Source organism: Aristolochia californica, unplaced genomic scaffold, assembly GCF_029961685.1.
Source record: "Aristolochia californica isolate CCGP_79_NKW_82.1479 unplaced genomic scaffold, dmAriCali1.0.hap1 SCAF_1, whole genome shotgun sequence".
NCBI lineage: Eukaryota > Viridiplantae > Streptophyta > Magnoliopsida > Piperales > Aristolochiaceae > Aristolochia > Aristolochia californica.
The window spans coordinates 6,599,864-6,613,276 of NW_027181770.1; the positions used below are offsets into that span (position 1 = coordinate 6,599,864).

General features: G+C 37.3%; 3 protein-coding genes across 4 annotated transcripts; 2 read left to right on the plus strand and 1 right to left on the minus strand.

Moving 5' to 3' along the window:
* Nucleotides 1-8: 8 nt before the first annotated feature.
* On the minus strand, nt 9-3,394 carry LOC137957778 (uncharacterized). Of its 2 annotated transcripts, none has more exons than XM_068805198.1 (6): nt 3,298-3,394; nt 2,972-3,159; nt 2,214-2,406; nt 2,051-2,132; nt 1,003-1,067; nt 9-612 (listed from the first exon to the last, which is right to left on the minus strand). In XM_068805198.1, exons 3-6 carry the CDS (start codon nt 2,385-2,387, stop codon nt 373-375), a joined length of 561 nt encoding a protein of 186 aa, XP_068661299.1. In that variant the 5' UTR covers nt 2,388-2,406; nt 2,972-3,159; nt 3,298-3,394; the 3' UTR covers nt 9-372. The 2 variants fall into 2 exon arrangements, with proteins under 2 accessions (XP_068661299.1, XP_068661298.1); XM_068805197.1 differs by having other exon boundaries at nt 9-615.
* Nucleotides 3,395-3,915: 521 nt separating this feature from the next.
* On the plus strand, nt 3,916-6,194 carry LOC137957794 (succinate dehydrogenase assembly factor 2, mitochondrial). Its single transcript, XM_068805199.1, has 5 exons — nt 3,916-4,054; nt 4,163-4,255; nt 4,355-4,481; nt 5,723-5,791; nt 5,894-6,194. Exons 1-5 carry the CDS (start codon nt 3,942-3,944, stop codon nt 6,035-6,037), a joined length of 546 nt encoding a protein of 181 aa, XP_068661300.1. The 5' UTR covers nt 3,916-3,941; the 3' UTR covers nt 6,038-6,194.
* A 2,078-nt stretch (nt 6,195-8,272) lies between these two features.
* LOC137959181 (pentatricopeptide repeat-containing protein At5g48910-like) lies at nt 8,273-10,145 on the plus strand. Its single transcript, XM_068806538.1, has one exon. The coding sequence runs from the start codon at nt 8,340-8,342 to the stop codon at nt 10,026-10,028; it is 1,689 nt and encodes a 562-aa protein (XP_068662639.1). The 5' UTR covers nt 8,273-8,339; the 3' UTR covers nt 10,029-10,145.
* Nucleotides 10,146-13,413: the final 3,268 nt, after the last annotated feature.

The following is a 13,413-nucleotide window of genomic DNA, read 5'->3' on the forward strand; positions in this document are numbered from 1 at the left end:
TATTACTGCAAATGATAACAGGATCGTCATCAAATAACCCACAGTTATTATGACTTTATGATAAGGAGCAAGGGTTATTTTGAATCAACAATCACCAAACCATTTCTTGTAGAGGTTGGAAGTAAAAGAAGTGAAAAAAGAAAAGAAAAAAACACTACCACCCCAAGTTCTTCTTTCATCCCCTCTCATAACCTTCTGTCGGGGAAACAGCATTTTTGGGCTGAGGATGCCATAAAAAAGATGTCTTCACCAGACACCCTCCTTGATCACTTCTCTACAAGTATCACTTTCAGGTATGATGCTGATCATTGAGCAAGATGACTATACTTGCAAAATATATCACGGAAAGTTACTACTGCTTGTATATGTCCGTCAGGAAGTGGCTCCGGGAAGATAAATGCGATGAATATTGCTTGGAGTGAGCTTCTCTCGACAAGTAGGGCATTTTTTCTGAACACGAATGGCATTCGTTATGCACGGCTTGCAGAAAACATGCCCGCATATGGTTGATGTCTCCTCTTTCATGGTATCCATACAAATGGAGCACCTGAATTTCACCTCTTGTACCTCAATGCCACACTGACTGGTAGAAGCCTGACCCAGCTTTTTCTTCTGCTGTGAAGGAAAAAAAGTTTACCTTGTTAAATTTAACCAACTAGAAGAAAGAGAGCCAGGCTAACTCTATATCCCATTAGGTCCGAAGGTTCTAGTTTTGGTAAAAGAAATATTATATAAAAAAAAAAAAACTGATCATCAATCAATTAGGGCTTCAGTAGACGTCTAAAATAAATGTGTAGATGATTAGTCTATCAAATGCACAAGTGTTAAGAAATTTTATACAACGTTTTACGCATTATGCTCATTTATCCATCAAACAAGTCCAGGACCCCATAAAATTTAAGAGGCATTTGGTTTTTTTTTGAGTACCAAGCGCCAGTCAGAGGGAGGCTAATAAACTCCACTCGTTACAGTAGTCAGTGTTAAAGCTAAAAGGTTGCATACCTTCACAAATGCCCATGTAAACGGATCTTCTAATGTGTCATCTGGTACTTGTATGGCATTATGTGCTGCAACAAAACCAAAAATATAAGAAACTGATTCATAAAAGCTTATTTTATAGATGAATCATAAAAAAATAGATGAAAAATTTATATACAGAAAGAAAATGAGTATCAGAACATGGAAAAATACAAATGAGGCTGTAGCCATAGAAGAGATTTAAGCCCAGTTAAATTTAATTAACAATGGATTCATGGATCAATGTTTCATGAGATCACCAAAAACTAATGCATGGCTAACAACTAATAAAATGCTTAGCCTATGATGACAACGATTCAACTCTTGCACTAACTAAAGAATCTAGTTATGTTGTCTCCCCTAGGTACCATTTATTCTCACATAATCAACAGTTACCCAAATTATCAACCAAGTCCAAGTGCCTTTCTTCACTTAAAACTAAATTGAAACCTTCTTCCAATTCTCCAATGCTACATGGATACTCAATATTTAATCCCATAATTACACCTAGAGAATGCATTCTGCCTAGTCCATCGTATGGAAATATTGATGCTTCGACTACTTTTAATTCGATCAGATCCAGTACATTCAACTCAAGTACCAAAGAAAAAATATAAAAATGATATTTTAGCATCTTATCCATTAATACCTTAACTTGGTGCATTCCAGTTGATACATGCATCATCCTCTAAGACTAGAGAGATAAACAATGAACCAGAACAAATTCTTTTGAACAAAAGGGAACAGTAGATTGGACTAAAAATATCATTCTAACAAGAGAACTAAAAGAAAGTCTATGCATCTGGACATGTACCTAAGGAGTAAGCAAGTATACAAGAGAGAAGACAATCCCTTCCTACAGTAAATTGTCTAGTCAATAAGTCGATCTCAATACATCAACTAAGGTCTGAGCGTTCAATTGTAGCCAAGGGTTTGTGATTTGAAAGATTATTAAAATGTAAAAGTGAAGGGAACCAATCGTACGGAATATACAACAAGAAGGTAGGCATCAAAAGGAAATCAAGGAGATTACCTTTTAGTCCAAGCCGAAGTTCTAAATCTTCATCAGAAATAACAGGTACCCAGGAACTCACACGAGGAAAGAACCTTAGAGTCTGTAAATCAAATGGTGTAAGAGCCACAGGTGTTTTTTTTAAAATTGATTAAGAATATCCATCAAAAGATGCTTAGGGTACCTCAGATGGAGAAAATACTTGCACATCCTCATCTTCATCATCAATAGTAATTAGATCAGGGAAACCCCTGACAAAATTTGAAGTCAACATATTTCCTCCTTTTGGAGGAAAAGAAGGGCCTAATCTGAGCTCAAGATCTTGAATAAATTTCCGGTTTTGTCTCGATCTATTCATGATATGATGGGCACCCCCACTATACAGAAATTTAAATAAACTGAGAGCTAATTTGAACGAAGTAGGGATTAAAAGTAAATTGCTGGTTGGAATATCAAACTTAATTAATGAAGGGAAATTTCACGAATTGGCAAACCTCATTATACTAGAAGAAAAGAAAAGCAAAAACCGCCAGGAATGTTTAGAATAATGTTTAAAAATGCGAAAATAAATGTGAGATCAGCCAATACTACAAGGAGTGCTCGAAAGGCAATGAGTAGAAAGATGATCGTAAGACATTGCAAAACACAGATGCATCCTGTTGCAAAAACCAGCACGATTTGAGTGATGCCCGAAACTGGCAACAAGAGAGGCATCATCCGAGTCCTATCCACATAATCATTATCCTTCTCCTCCACCACCACCACCACCACCACCACAACAACAACAAAACCAAAAAAATAAAACGAAGATAACATTGGAAGTTTCCAATTAAAATTTTCAGTGAAGTTTCTCATCAAAATATGTCAACCAAAATTCAGAATAACGATGGAAGTTTCCAGCTCAACGAATAGCGTATAGAAGGATCAAATAAGAAAAATTACCGTAAAAAAATGGATTATACAACTGATATATTGTAGACAGAGCAAAAGAACTAGATGCGATCTTCAATCTTGGTCCAAATCCGAGAGCATAGCGCCGTAACAACCAATAAAAAAGACAATGATACTGATAGAAGTCCTAAACTATGATCTGATCACCACAAAACCTGATCTATAAACAAAGACCAAACCTGAAACGAAAAAGAGTAGAGGAAAACATCAAAATTTTAATCATAGCCTTGAACCTCTTCATTAAAAGAGCTAAATCGAAAGAAGTGAAGCATAAATCATAAAAAAAAAATTCATTTTTTTCCAGGATGCAGACTCACCTGTCGAGAACGAACGACCAATGGCCTCACCGAGATCAACGATCAGCCAGCCCGCACAATTTGTGAAAATAAGGAGAGGCGAGAAGGAATGCCTCGAAGAACCTATGAAGATGAAAAAAGAAAAACCTCCAATAGTCGAATAATAAATAATATATTATTTCACTTAGAAAATAGGAAAATATAATATTAATTCCGCGAATATTATATTATATATTTATTAATGAAACGCACTGCAAAGATATTAAGAAATTGAAAAAAGGAAAAAAAAAAGGAAATAAATAGGAGAGGTGAATAGATAAAAGCATTTATTCTTGGGCCCACTAGATTGCCACGGCTGGAAACTCCGCCGTTGACTTCTGTGGATTTGGAGGTGTTTCTGTAATCGTGACCGTCGAAGGAGACGATGAGTTGATGACTGTGGGTCCAAGCTTGTCACGCGTGGGCCTCATAAACAACCGCTGCGATTTCATTTTAGGGCTCGCGAATGTGCATCGTGGAAGACGGCCAGCCATGCATCCACAGTGCAGTCTAAGTGTAAAGTGGAAAACGAACGGTGGCCCGAGGACTACAGGAATTGTTGGACCTCTGGTTCCTTCCGTTTTAACGCGAGGACCTTCCCTGCTTTTCTTTTTGTTGTTGATACAATGGCGAATCTGCGAAGAGCTCTTGTTCAACTCAACAAAACGCTAATTTCGCCATTCGCGGCGAATCGGCCTTCTCTATCGATTGTCCGTAGGCTGCCAGAAACTCAGTTGGGGTATCGGCCTCTGATTTTCCTGTTCAATTTTACTTTTTATTGATTCACTCAGTTCTTCTGCTCCGTTGCTATGAGATCTAACGTTTTCTATTCTAAAATATTTTTCAGGTTTCAGTTGGGCACTATGTCTTGCTTTTCTGATGGTTCTGGGACTGGGATTGATTTTTCTAATGAAGAGAGTAAAAGACGTCTTTTTAACAGGTAGGGAAGTGGGGCTCCCTCTTTCACTCTGTGAGTTTAGTTTAAGGTAAATCTTTTATGGTTGGAAATTCTAATTCTGGTTTTTGTCTTGATCGGCAGATTGCTATACAGGAGTAGGCAACGAGGATTTCTCGAATTGGATTTAGTGTTGGGCAACTGGGTGGAGACCCATATCCGAACGATGGATGAAGCAGGAATCAAAGCACTTGTTGAGGTTCTTGATCTGGTAATTGTGATGTGTCCCTTTGTTTCTTTGTAGTTTCTGTGGATTGAAGTGTCTTATGATTGCACTCTTCGATGTTCTATATGTTCATGTCTTCTCCTGGGGATTGTGACATTCTGGACCTTGACGAATTTAGGAAATGGTCTTGACATCGTCCTGTTCTTTGATGAAACCTGTCAGTTGTTATTGTTAAATTTTCTGAGTGCAGCGGTTAGTTGTCTATGATGTCTGTTTACATCATGCAAAAAAATGTTGGTCTGTTGTGTTTGACAAAAAAAGTGCCGGACTCTATTTATCCAAACCAAAACAGGAAATGATGGTTTCACATATTATTCTTGCATTGACCCTTGCTGAATTTTGTTTTTATGCTTAACTAATAGGTTGAGTGTGTGCATACTAGTTTTCTTAACCTGATCAACCTGAAAAGAACAAGTGTGATCTAGTCTGCAACGAGTATTTGTATCCTATCTAATTACAGAAATTCTTTCAGAATTACTATCCAAATCTCTTTATGGATTAACTCATGTGCTGCCCTCAACTTCTGATTGTGGAGGAAATAAAGGCATAACCTACGCAAAAGTGGTGTAATCCTGTGTGGCTTCTTAGAAAAAATTAAAGGAAATATTGGCTTTCATAAAATGTTGTAATCCTGTATAGCTTCTTAGAACAGATAAAAGGAAATATTGGCTTTCAGAAAATGTTGTAATCCTGTATAGCTTCTTAGAACAAATAAAAGGAAATATTGGTTTATCTCCATTTACCCTGTCTAACTTTCTAATGAATGCCTGTGGCCTGCCTTTATCAATGTGGGGGATGGATATCATAAGCCCTGATGCCCAAAACACCCTATCCAGGCTGAGGGACAACCGATACCAAGATTGTCATCCAATTGATTAACAAAAACTGGTGTAAGGTGTAGAAAAGTGGACCAAGCCTGCATGAATGTGTGCTTTTAGTCTGCAATTACAGTTTTGTTCATAGGCAGTTTTAAGCAGCCAGGTACATAAATTTTTTTCCTGTTTCTCCTTCTTGGTAATAATTTTCCATGGCCTTTCAAATTGAGAGAACCCCTTTTCTTGGATGAGTATAACCGTTTCTAAATGTCACACAGAAAGCCATTTCTATTAGATGATTATTAAGGACTTTTTATCTGGACAGGATTTGGATTCATCTAGTTCTTTAATGAGTGGAGCTTTGTACATTTTTTTTAGCTTCGTTTAAACATCACGTAATGACTTGTGCAGGAAAACCCAGACTTATGGAAGTGGCTCACTGGTCAGGAGCAACCTCCAGAGGCTGTTATTAACAATCCGGTAGAATTTTCAAATACTACTGGAAATGTATTTTAGTTATTTTGATATTGGTTCTCTTGTTGTTTGCGTGTGTTAATCTGTGATGGACCAACAATATTACAGGTATTTTCTGCTGTCCGATCAAAAGTTTTGTTCAATCTCGACAGCCATGCTGCCCCAGAGACACGAGCAAAACCCGGCCATCCATGGGTGAGAGGGTGGGATGATAAGAGGGGGACGGCGAATTCAAAATTTGGAAACCAGTAGCCTATAGCACAGAGAGGTGTTGTATATATCTCAATAAATGCATTATATCTTATGATTTTGGTATTTCTATAATAATCAACTTTTTAGTGTGCATGTCACTGAATGTCAAAACTCAGCCCCCTGATAAATATGCTTTTATTTTCAAATTATTTTTTTTTATAAAAAAATTTCAAATTAAGAAATACACACTTTAAAGGGCTTAGTGTCAGACTCTGGTATTTTACATCACATACTTGTACATGTTCCAGATATCTTGGGCACAAATTCTTCAACTGTAATTTAACAAACTCAAACTCTTACACCTATCCAATCTCTTACTTATGATTCTTTAAGTGCTTCTGCTCTTGTATGAAACAAATTACCCAACTCTCTTATTCCCCTGGAAAAATGTGGTGAGCTATTGTCCAGTATATGTCCTATTGCTGGTCATAGAAAACTTCGAAATAGGAATCTAAAACAGAATTACTATTTATCACTACAGAAATGACACAGTCAAACTTACAATTTACACATACTTTTATAAAATTTCATTATTTAACCCAACTCAAAACTCTTGCATACTTCAATCATTAGACAAGTCTATATATACACTTCTACAAGTATCATTCGGTTAACACCAAGGGTACCATCTAATAATAACATCAATCCCACATAGATATCTCATGATGATTATTTAGCATAAACATGAATCCAATTCAGCCTCAACTTTTCAATTGTACCTGCAACTAGATCTTGTGAAATATAAGAATTTTTTAATTTTTTTATATCACTATCTCATGATGTGCCCTCATTGAATACTCCATCAGGTGCACACTCCTCACTAATTTGAGGCAGGGTCCTTATTAACCTGTGTCAACTTTCCTTTCTTTACTCCTAGTTAACATTTATCTCGTGTTTTTGTCAGTATCCTAACAAGGTCCATATTATCCTCCTCTGGACAACCAGTCGAGGCCCAGACTCCCCACCATAAATGAGGCACAATTATTTTTCCTTTCTTGGTCACCCGATTGAGGCCTAGACTCCTCTATGCAAATAGGGCACAATATTTTTCCTCTCCTGGTCATCCAGTTGAGGCCCAGATTCTCCATTGCAATTGGGACAAAGATTCATTTGTAAGCATATGCTTAACCCCACATGCAAAGAGTCCAAATTTTAATATTTGTTTTATTATTTATTTTTTAATTTTAAAAGGAGCCCAAATCCCCTCACTCTTATAATTAAGTAAGGTCAATTATGACAGTTCATTCAAGTATATATATAAGAGACTAAGTCCCAAATGCTTTATTCATTATTATTGCATATGCCAAATGAGGGCATTACATTTATACACACAGTTTTCAATATTGCAGATAACAATTACCTGAGGCATATATTCAAAGACATAAAATTTAATATTAATTCACAACTCTCAATTCTTGTTATAAAACATTAGTCAAAGGTCTCATCCAACACAAGAATAACAACTTAGTCATTCCACATTTCCAATTTCATTTATACACTATCATTAGCACGATATTTTTTTAAAAAAGTATAGTATATAAAAAAAACTCATAACTGCAATAAATCGGTAAATCGGGAAGCAAGGCTCATGTAGGATGTAAGCTTGCTTCTTAGACTTTCCCATGTTAATACAAGGCAAACTAGCACAATAAAGTATCTACATCGTAAAATACCTTTGTTGGATGGTTTAGAACCCAATTCACCCTAATCTAGTTCTAATCATATTTAGATCAAACAGAATAAGAATATGACATTTTAGAACCTAAATTAACCCTAATCCAATTCAGGAATCTCAATTTCAGAATTTGTTTACACCCAACGTCATTCTAATCATGCTTAAATCAAATGAAACAAGACATTTCAGAACCAATTTCAACCCTAAACCAATTCAGGAACTTCATTTTTTAAAATTTAAACTTAATTTACCTCTAATCAAGCTTAGATGGAGACAAACATGAAATTTCTGAACTCATTCACCCTAAATCAGAATTGAAACATCAAATTTGAGATGCTGAGCCCAATTTATGCTTCTTTTTGTACTTAATCAAATCCGAAATACAAAGTTTAAGAACCCAATTAGTTTTAATCCAAATCAGAATCTATGGACTCAGAAAATCCCAAACTCACACATCACTGAACACCCTCAAATCGAACAAAAAAACAATTTCAGAACCCTAACGGTTTAAAACCTGCACTTAGAACACTTTTGATTCAAGTTTAAAGCCAAAACTAAAATCAGAAAAATTAAGGAGAGATGGAGAAATGAGAAGGGACAACTCGGTTGATTGTGGAGGAAAATCTCATGAATTATGCCTACAAGCTCCACTGCCGTCTTATAAAACAGGGATTGGATCAAGACCCTCTCTCTGTCAAGCCCATCCTGTTGTCCTGTGTAGCAAACGCTCAAGCGGCATTGTCCTACTCCCTCTCCATATTCTTCTCGCTTCCTTCTCCTGACACCTTCTCATGGAACACCATCATCCGGGCTCACGCCAATGCCAATTCTTTTTCGGAAGCTGTGAGTTTATTTGGAAAAATGCGCCAAAGGCATGTTTCTCCCGATCACTATACACTGCCCTTTGTCCTCAAAGCTTGTGGTCATCTCGTCATTCCAAAGACGGGCCAACAAATTCAATCTCTCTCAGCCAAACTTGGATTAGATGATGACATCTTCGTGCAGAACGCTCTCATCGGTATGTATTCAAACTGTGGTCTCGTCGAACCTGCTCAGAAGTCTTTTGCTGAAATGCCTCAACCAGATATTGTCTCGTGGTCAACACTTATTTCTTGTTATGTGAACAATGGCCTTTCTGAAGTAGCCCTGGCCGCGTTTAGAGAAATGCAAATGGTAACGGAAATTAGGCCAGACGAGATTATGATAGTTAGCGTCGTTTCAGCGGTTTCGAGTCTTGGGGCTCTGGAATTGGGCAAATGGCTTCACTTTTTCATTATTAAAAATGGATTCGGTCTCAGAGTATCAGTTGGCACGGCATTGATAGTCATGTACTCAAAATGTGGTTCGATTGATATGTCTATTCGAGTCTTTGATGCAATGCCTGAAAGAAATGTTTTCACCTGGACTGCCTTGATTGATGGCTGCGCTGTTCATGGTCGGAGTGAAGAGGCACTGGAAGCATTTAACAAAATGCAGGAACTTGGTTTTCGGCCGGACTATATCACTTTTATTGGACTTTTATCTGCATGTAGTCACAAAGGTCTATTAGAAGAGGGAAGGAAGATTTTTAGCAGTATGAAGAGAGATTATGATATTGATCCAGGCTTTGAGCATTACGGGTGCATGGTTGATCTTTTGGGTCGAGCTGGCTTGGTTAAAGAAGCCTATGAGTTTATAGAGAAAATGCCAATTAACCCAAATTCAGTTATTTGGAGGACTCTTCTTGGAGCTTGTGTTAATCATAGAAATCTTGACATGGCTGAGCAGGTAAAGAAGAGGATATCAGAACTTGATCCTTACCATGATGGTGATTATGTTCTTATCTCGAATGCGTATGGTGGGATGGGACGGTGGGTTGAGAGAGCTGAAGTCAGGAGTTTGATGCAATACAAAGGAATAGGGAAGAGACCTGGATGTAGTTTAATTGAGGTTGGACCGGTAATTCATGAATTTGCTGCTGGAGATGACTCACACCCCAGTTCAGTGGCTATCAAAGAAATGTTGGGTCTAATATTAGAACGTCTAAGAGTTGTGGGCTATGCCCCAGACACATCTAACGTGCTGTTTGATGTTAATGATGAGGAGAAGGAGCAAACACTGAGCTACCACAGTGAAAAATTAGCCCTTGCATTTGCTTTTCTTTGTTTTGATCCTGAGAGTTCAATCAGGATTGTGAAGAACATCCGAATCTGCGGGGATTGTCATTATTTTATGAAGCTTGTGTCAAATACATTTCAGAGAGGAATTATTATTAGAGACCGCAGTCGTTTTCATCATTTTAGGGGAGGATTATGTTCCTGTGGTGATTACTGGTGATTTGCTCCAGTATCTTGAACTTATATGATTGTTCATCCATCCAGGCCTTTGTATTGTGACCTGCCAAAGAGTTTGTTCATAAACTATCAATTAACAGTACAAATATTATTCATTGAATCAGGTACTTTTGCTGAAAGTAAATCTACAGTGGCCCAGAGCATGCTTTGTGCTTCTGCGAGGTTGTTCCATCTCTGACCTTTGTATGAATATGGGATGTTCCATTGTCATGCAGATGACTACTTCAGTGAAGGTCTTACAAAATTAAGATGGCAGGAAAAAGAAAGGGTAATATCTCAACTCTTCTACCAAGCTTGAAAGAATTGCATCGAATCGTCCTCAAATAATTTTTTATTTTCTTATCCTATGAGGCCAAATTTTTAAAAATAGCAAATTCTTTTACACGCTCCAGGTTTGGCTGTTCAGTCTGTCTGTCTGTCTGTCTGTCTCTCTCTCTCCTGGCAGATTGTGGGCCTTCTTTCAGTGACCCTAAATGCAGTGGCTTTCTTTGAGTTACACCTAATACAAATGGTGTGAGGAGCTTAAAAGCAGTATAATTTGCTATAAGTTTGGGTTCAATATAATTTACTAGTAACTTCATATGGTGTAGCTTGGAGTGGATGGGGATGCTTTTACTTTTTTGTCCGTTTTTAGCATTCAGTTATTGATGCAGGATGAATATGTAATGTAGCGTCGATTTTAATTGACATATCGGATATTGGTAATTGGGAACAAGAAATAGGAGAATTGAGAAGAATAATTTAGAAGGAGAAGAATAAAGAAGAATAGGAGGTGGAAAAAAAGAAGAAGAAAGGGGAAGGAAAAAAGGAGAGGCCCGAAACAGAAGATTTCAAAAATTCATAATCTGAATTCGACATCCTATTATAGCTTATAAAACTTTTTTGTTGAGGTATTGTCCACACTTCAAGAGCTAACTCGACGGGGTTGAGTTCTCCAACTTCAGGAGAATCGGTGGGGACACCAGTATACCTATTAGGCCCCAGTGAACCCACCAATTATTGTTAAAATTATTTTTATTTTAACCATAATTGGTAGGTCCGTTAGAGTCCAATGGCCATACTGGCGCCTCCGCCAGTTACCTTGCTATAGATAGCTAATGACTTTGTTCTAACATTTATAAAGTTTCTTATAGAAATCTGTATACAATTATTTTGATTGACAACTTTTTAGGTGCAACTCAAGTTTGTTATGGATTTCATGGTGTCATTTGTTTTGATTATTTATTTGTTTATCATTGATTACCACAAGCAGACAAGAATTCTATCCCAATATAACTAATCACATTTTAGGCTTTTAATTAGCAGGTATGGGGTGACATTTTAAAGAATTTTGATATTCATTATGAATTTCCCATTCTTTCATGGTAGATATATTTTTCAGCATTATTTTTGCCTATACTGTAGATAAGTGGAAGTTCTCGATTGTGGCTGTTATCTAATATTGATGGAAACAAAGAAATTCTTGAACTTTAATGGTGTTTAATGATTAATCGGTGTGATTGAAGCCGTTGTGCGTCCAATTCTTTACTCTACATTCCCTTGGTCCATTATGAGGATGAACTGATTGATTACACTTTGAAAAACATCATTCATATAAATCTTCGTCGTTGTTATGTCAGGAACATCCCTTAATTTGGCTTTATGAAATTGAATTTTGATGGTAGTTGTTGTTTAGTTGTCCTTAGTAAAGGATTTTTTGGGAGGCGCTTCCTGGGGCTTAGGCATATTTAATGATGATGTTCTTCATTTTCATAGTTCTTTACATGTTTTGTAGAAACATGTCCTTGGGGAGCCTAAACTGTTTAGATGATCTAGCTAAAGGGGCTTTTCCAAGAACTTGTTTCATTGAGGGGGTGTAGACATAGCTTAGGCATATTTAATGATGATGTTCTTCATTTTCATAGTTCTTTACATGTTTTGTAGAAACACGTCCTTGGGGAGCCTAAACTGTTTAGATGATCTAGCTAAAGTGGCTTTTCCAAGAACTTGTTTCATTGAGGGGGTGCAGACATGGCTTAGGCATATTTAATAATGATGTTCTTCATTTTCAGAGTTCTTTACATTGTTTTGTAAAAACATGTCCTTGGGGAGCCTAAACTGTTTAGATGATCTAGCTAAAGGTGTTTTTCCTAGAACTTGTTTCATTGAGGGGGTGTAGACATAAAAATTTCAATCATCAAATTGGGACCCGATCAATGGTCCATATCATTGACTTTCAATCAAAAGTCAAAATTGGAGAAACTTGATCACCAGTTGAACAATGGTTAAAGACAAAGTTCTCAAAAGTTAAAGTCTGGAAGATTAGTTAAAGGTCGATTAATGGTCAAAATTGGGGTTTCAGTAAAAATTGGAGTCGATCATTGAGATCAAGGTCCAATCAATGATCAAGATGAAGCGGATTTTGTGGGGCCATGACTAAGATTAAATCAAGTGAAGATACCACGTAAGTGTTACATAAGCAACAAGGTGGCACAAAATGTGACACATTGTGTTGCATGAAAGCTTCACCCGAGTAAGAAGGGTGACATATGGGCGACACTATGTGTCATAGGAAAGTTCCACCTTAAATAAAAGGTAGCAAAGGATAAGGTGAAGTGTCACATTCTCATCAAATAAGAATGGATCTTGCCATATTACCTCTCTCTCCTTATATGTGTACTGAGAGTAAAGGAGATAGAGATAAGATTAGGGAGAGCAAGGTGGGATGGTAGAACAACCTCCACTACCCAATAAATAGCTCCTAGGGAGAATTTTGAGAGAGAACATTTGGAAGAACTTTGGGAGAGAAATTGCTAGAGGATTTCTTCAAATTTCAAGTGTGCAAAACTCTGCTTGCAAGAAAAGAAAATGTGCTCCTAATGCCCTAAATTTCAAATTAGCCTGAAGCTCCATCAGGTTCGACCAAGAAAGTTCCAATTTATTCATTGGGTTTAGCAAGGTTGAAGTTAAGTTGGTGTGTGGAGATCGAATTAGAGGATTAAATTGGAGGTCGAATCCTACATCATGAAATTTTGAGTTCTCAGAGGCAGATTCAAGTGTTGACAGAATGATGTTCTCAACAACTAATAGTAATGATAGGATTTCAGTAGCTCTGGATCGTCACTATGAATCGATTTCAGAAGATGAGGAGATTATTTTGCATAATAATACATTTACAGGAGTGCACGAACACCCAATCCTCGAGCATACAAGGAAGAGGTCAAAACTTTCCATCAGATAAGCCCGAAGAGGATGGAAACCCCTGAACCCTTGCCAGACGATGTGGAGCAACATGAAAGCCTAACCAGAGACGGTGCTGCTGGCGCCCTTTTGGACCGCGCAGGGTCCCAGACTCACCACTCGAATGCCCGCACACAGGGCATCGGGGC

What these genes read in the sequence shown, in the direction of transcription:
- LOC137957778 (XM_068805197.1), bottom strand. Translation starts at nt 2,387, where the DNA reads ATGAATAGATCGAGACAAAACCGGAAATTTATTCAAGATCTTGAGCTC. An exon ending in AAGTATTTTCTCCATCTGAG is followed by an intron (nt 2,133 to 2,213) that starts GTACCCTAAGCA and finishes TTTGATTTACAG; the next exon opens with ACTCTAAGGTTCTTTCCTCG. An exon ending in TTACATGGGCATTTGTGAAG is followed by an intron (nt 616 to 1,002) that starts GTATGCAACCTT and finishes TTTCCTTCACAG; the next exon opens with CAGAAGAAAAAGCTGGGTCA.
- LOC137957794 (XM_068805199.1), top strand. Translation starts at nt 3,942, where the DNA reads ATGGCGAATCTGCGAAGAGCTCTTGTTCAACTCAACAAAACGCTAATT. An exon ending in TTGTTGAGGTTCTTGATCTG is followed by an intron (nt 4,482 to 5,722) that starts GTAATTGTGATG and finishes TGACTTGTGCAG; the next exon opens with GAAAACCCAGACTTATGGAA. An exon ending in AGGCTGTTATTAACAATCCG is followed by an intron (nt 5,792 to 5,893) that starts GTAGAATTTTCA and finishes ACAATATTACAG; the next exon opens with GTATTTTCTGCTGTCCGATC.
- LOC137959181 (XM_068806538.1), top strand. Translation starts at nt 8,340, where the DNA reads ATGAATTATGCCTACAAGCTCCACTGCCGTCTTATAAAACAGGGATTG.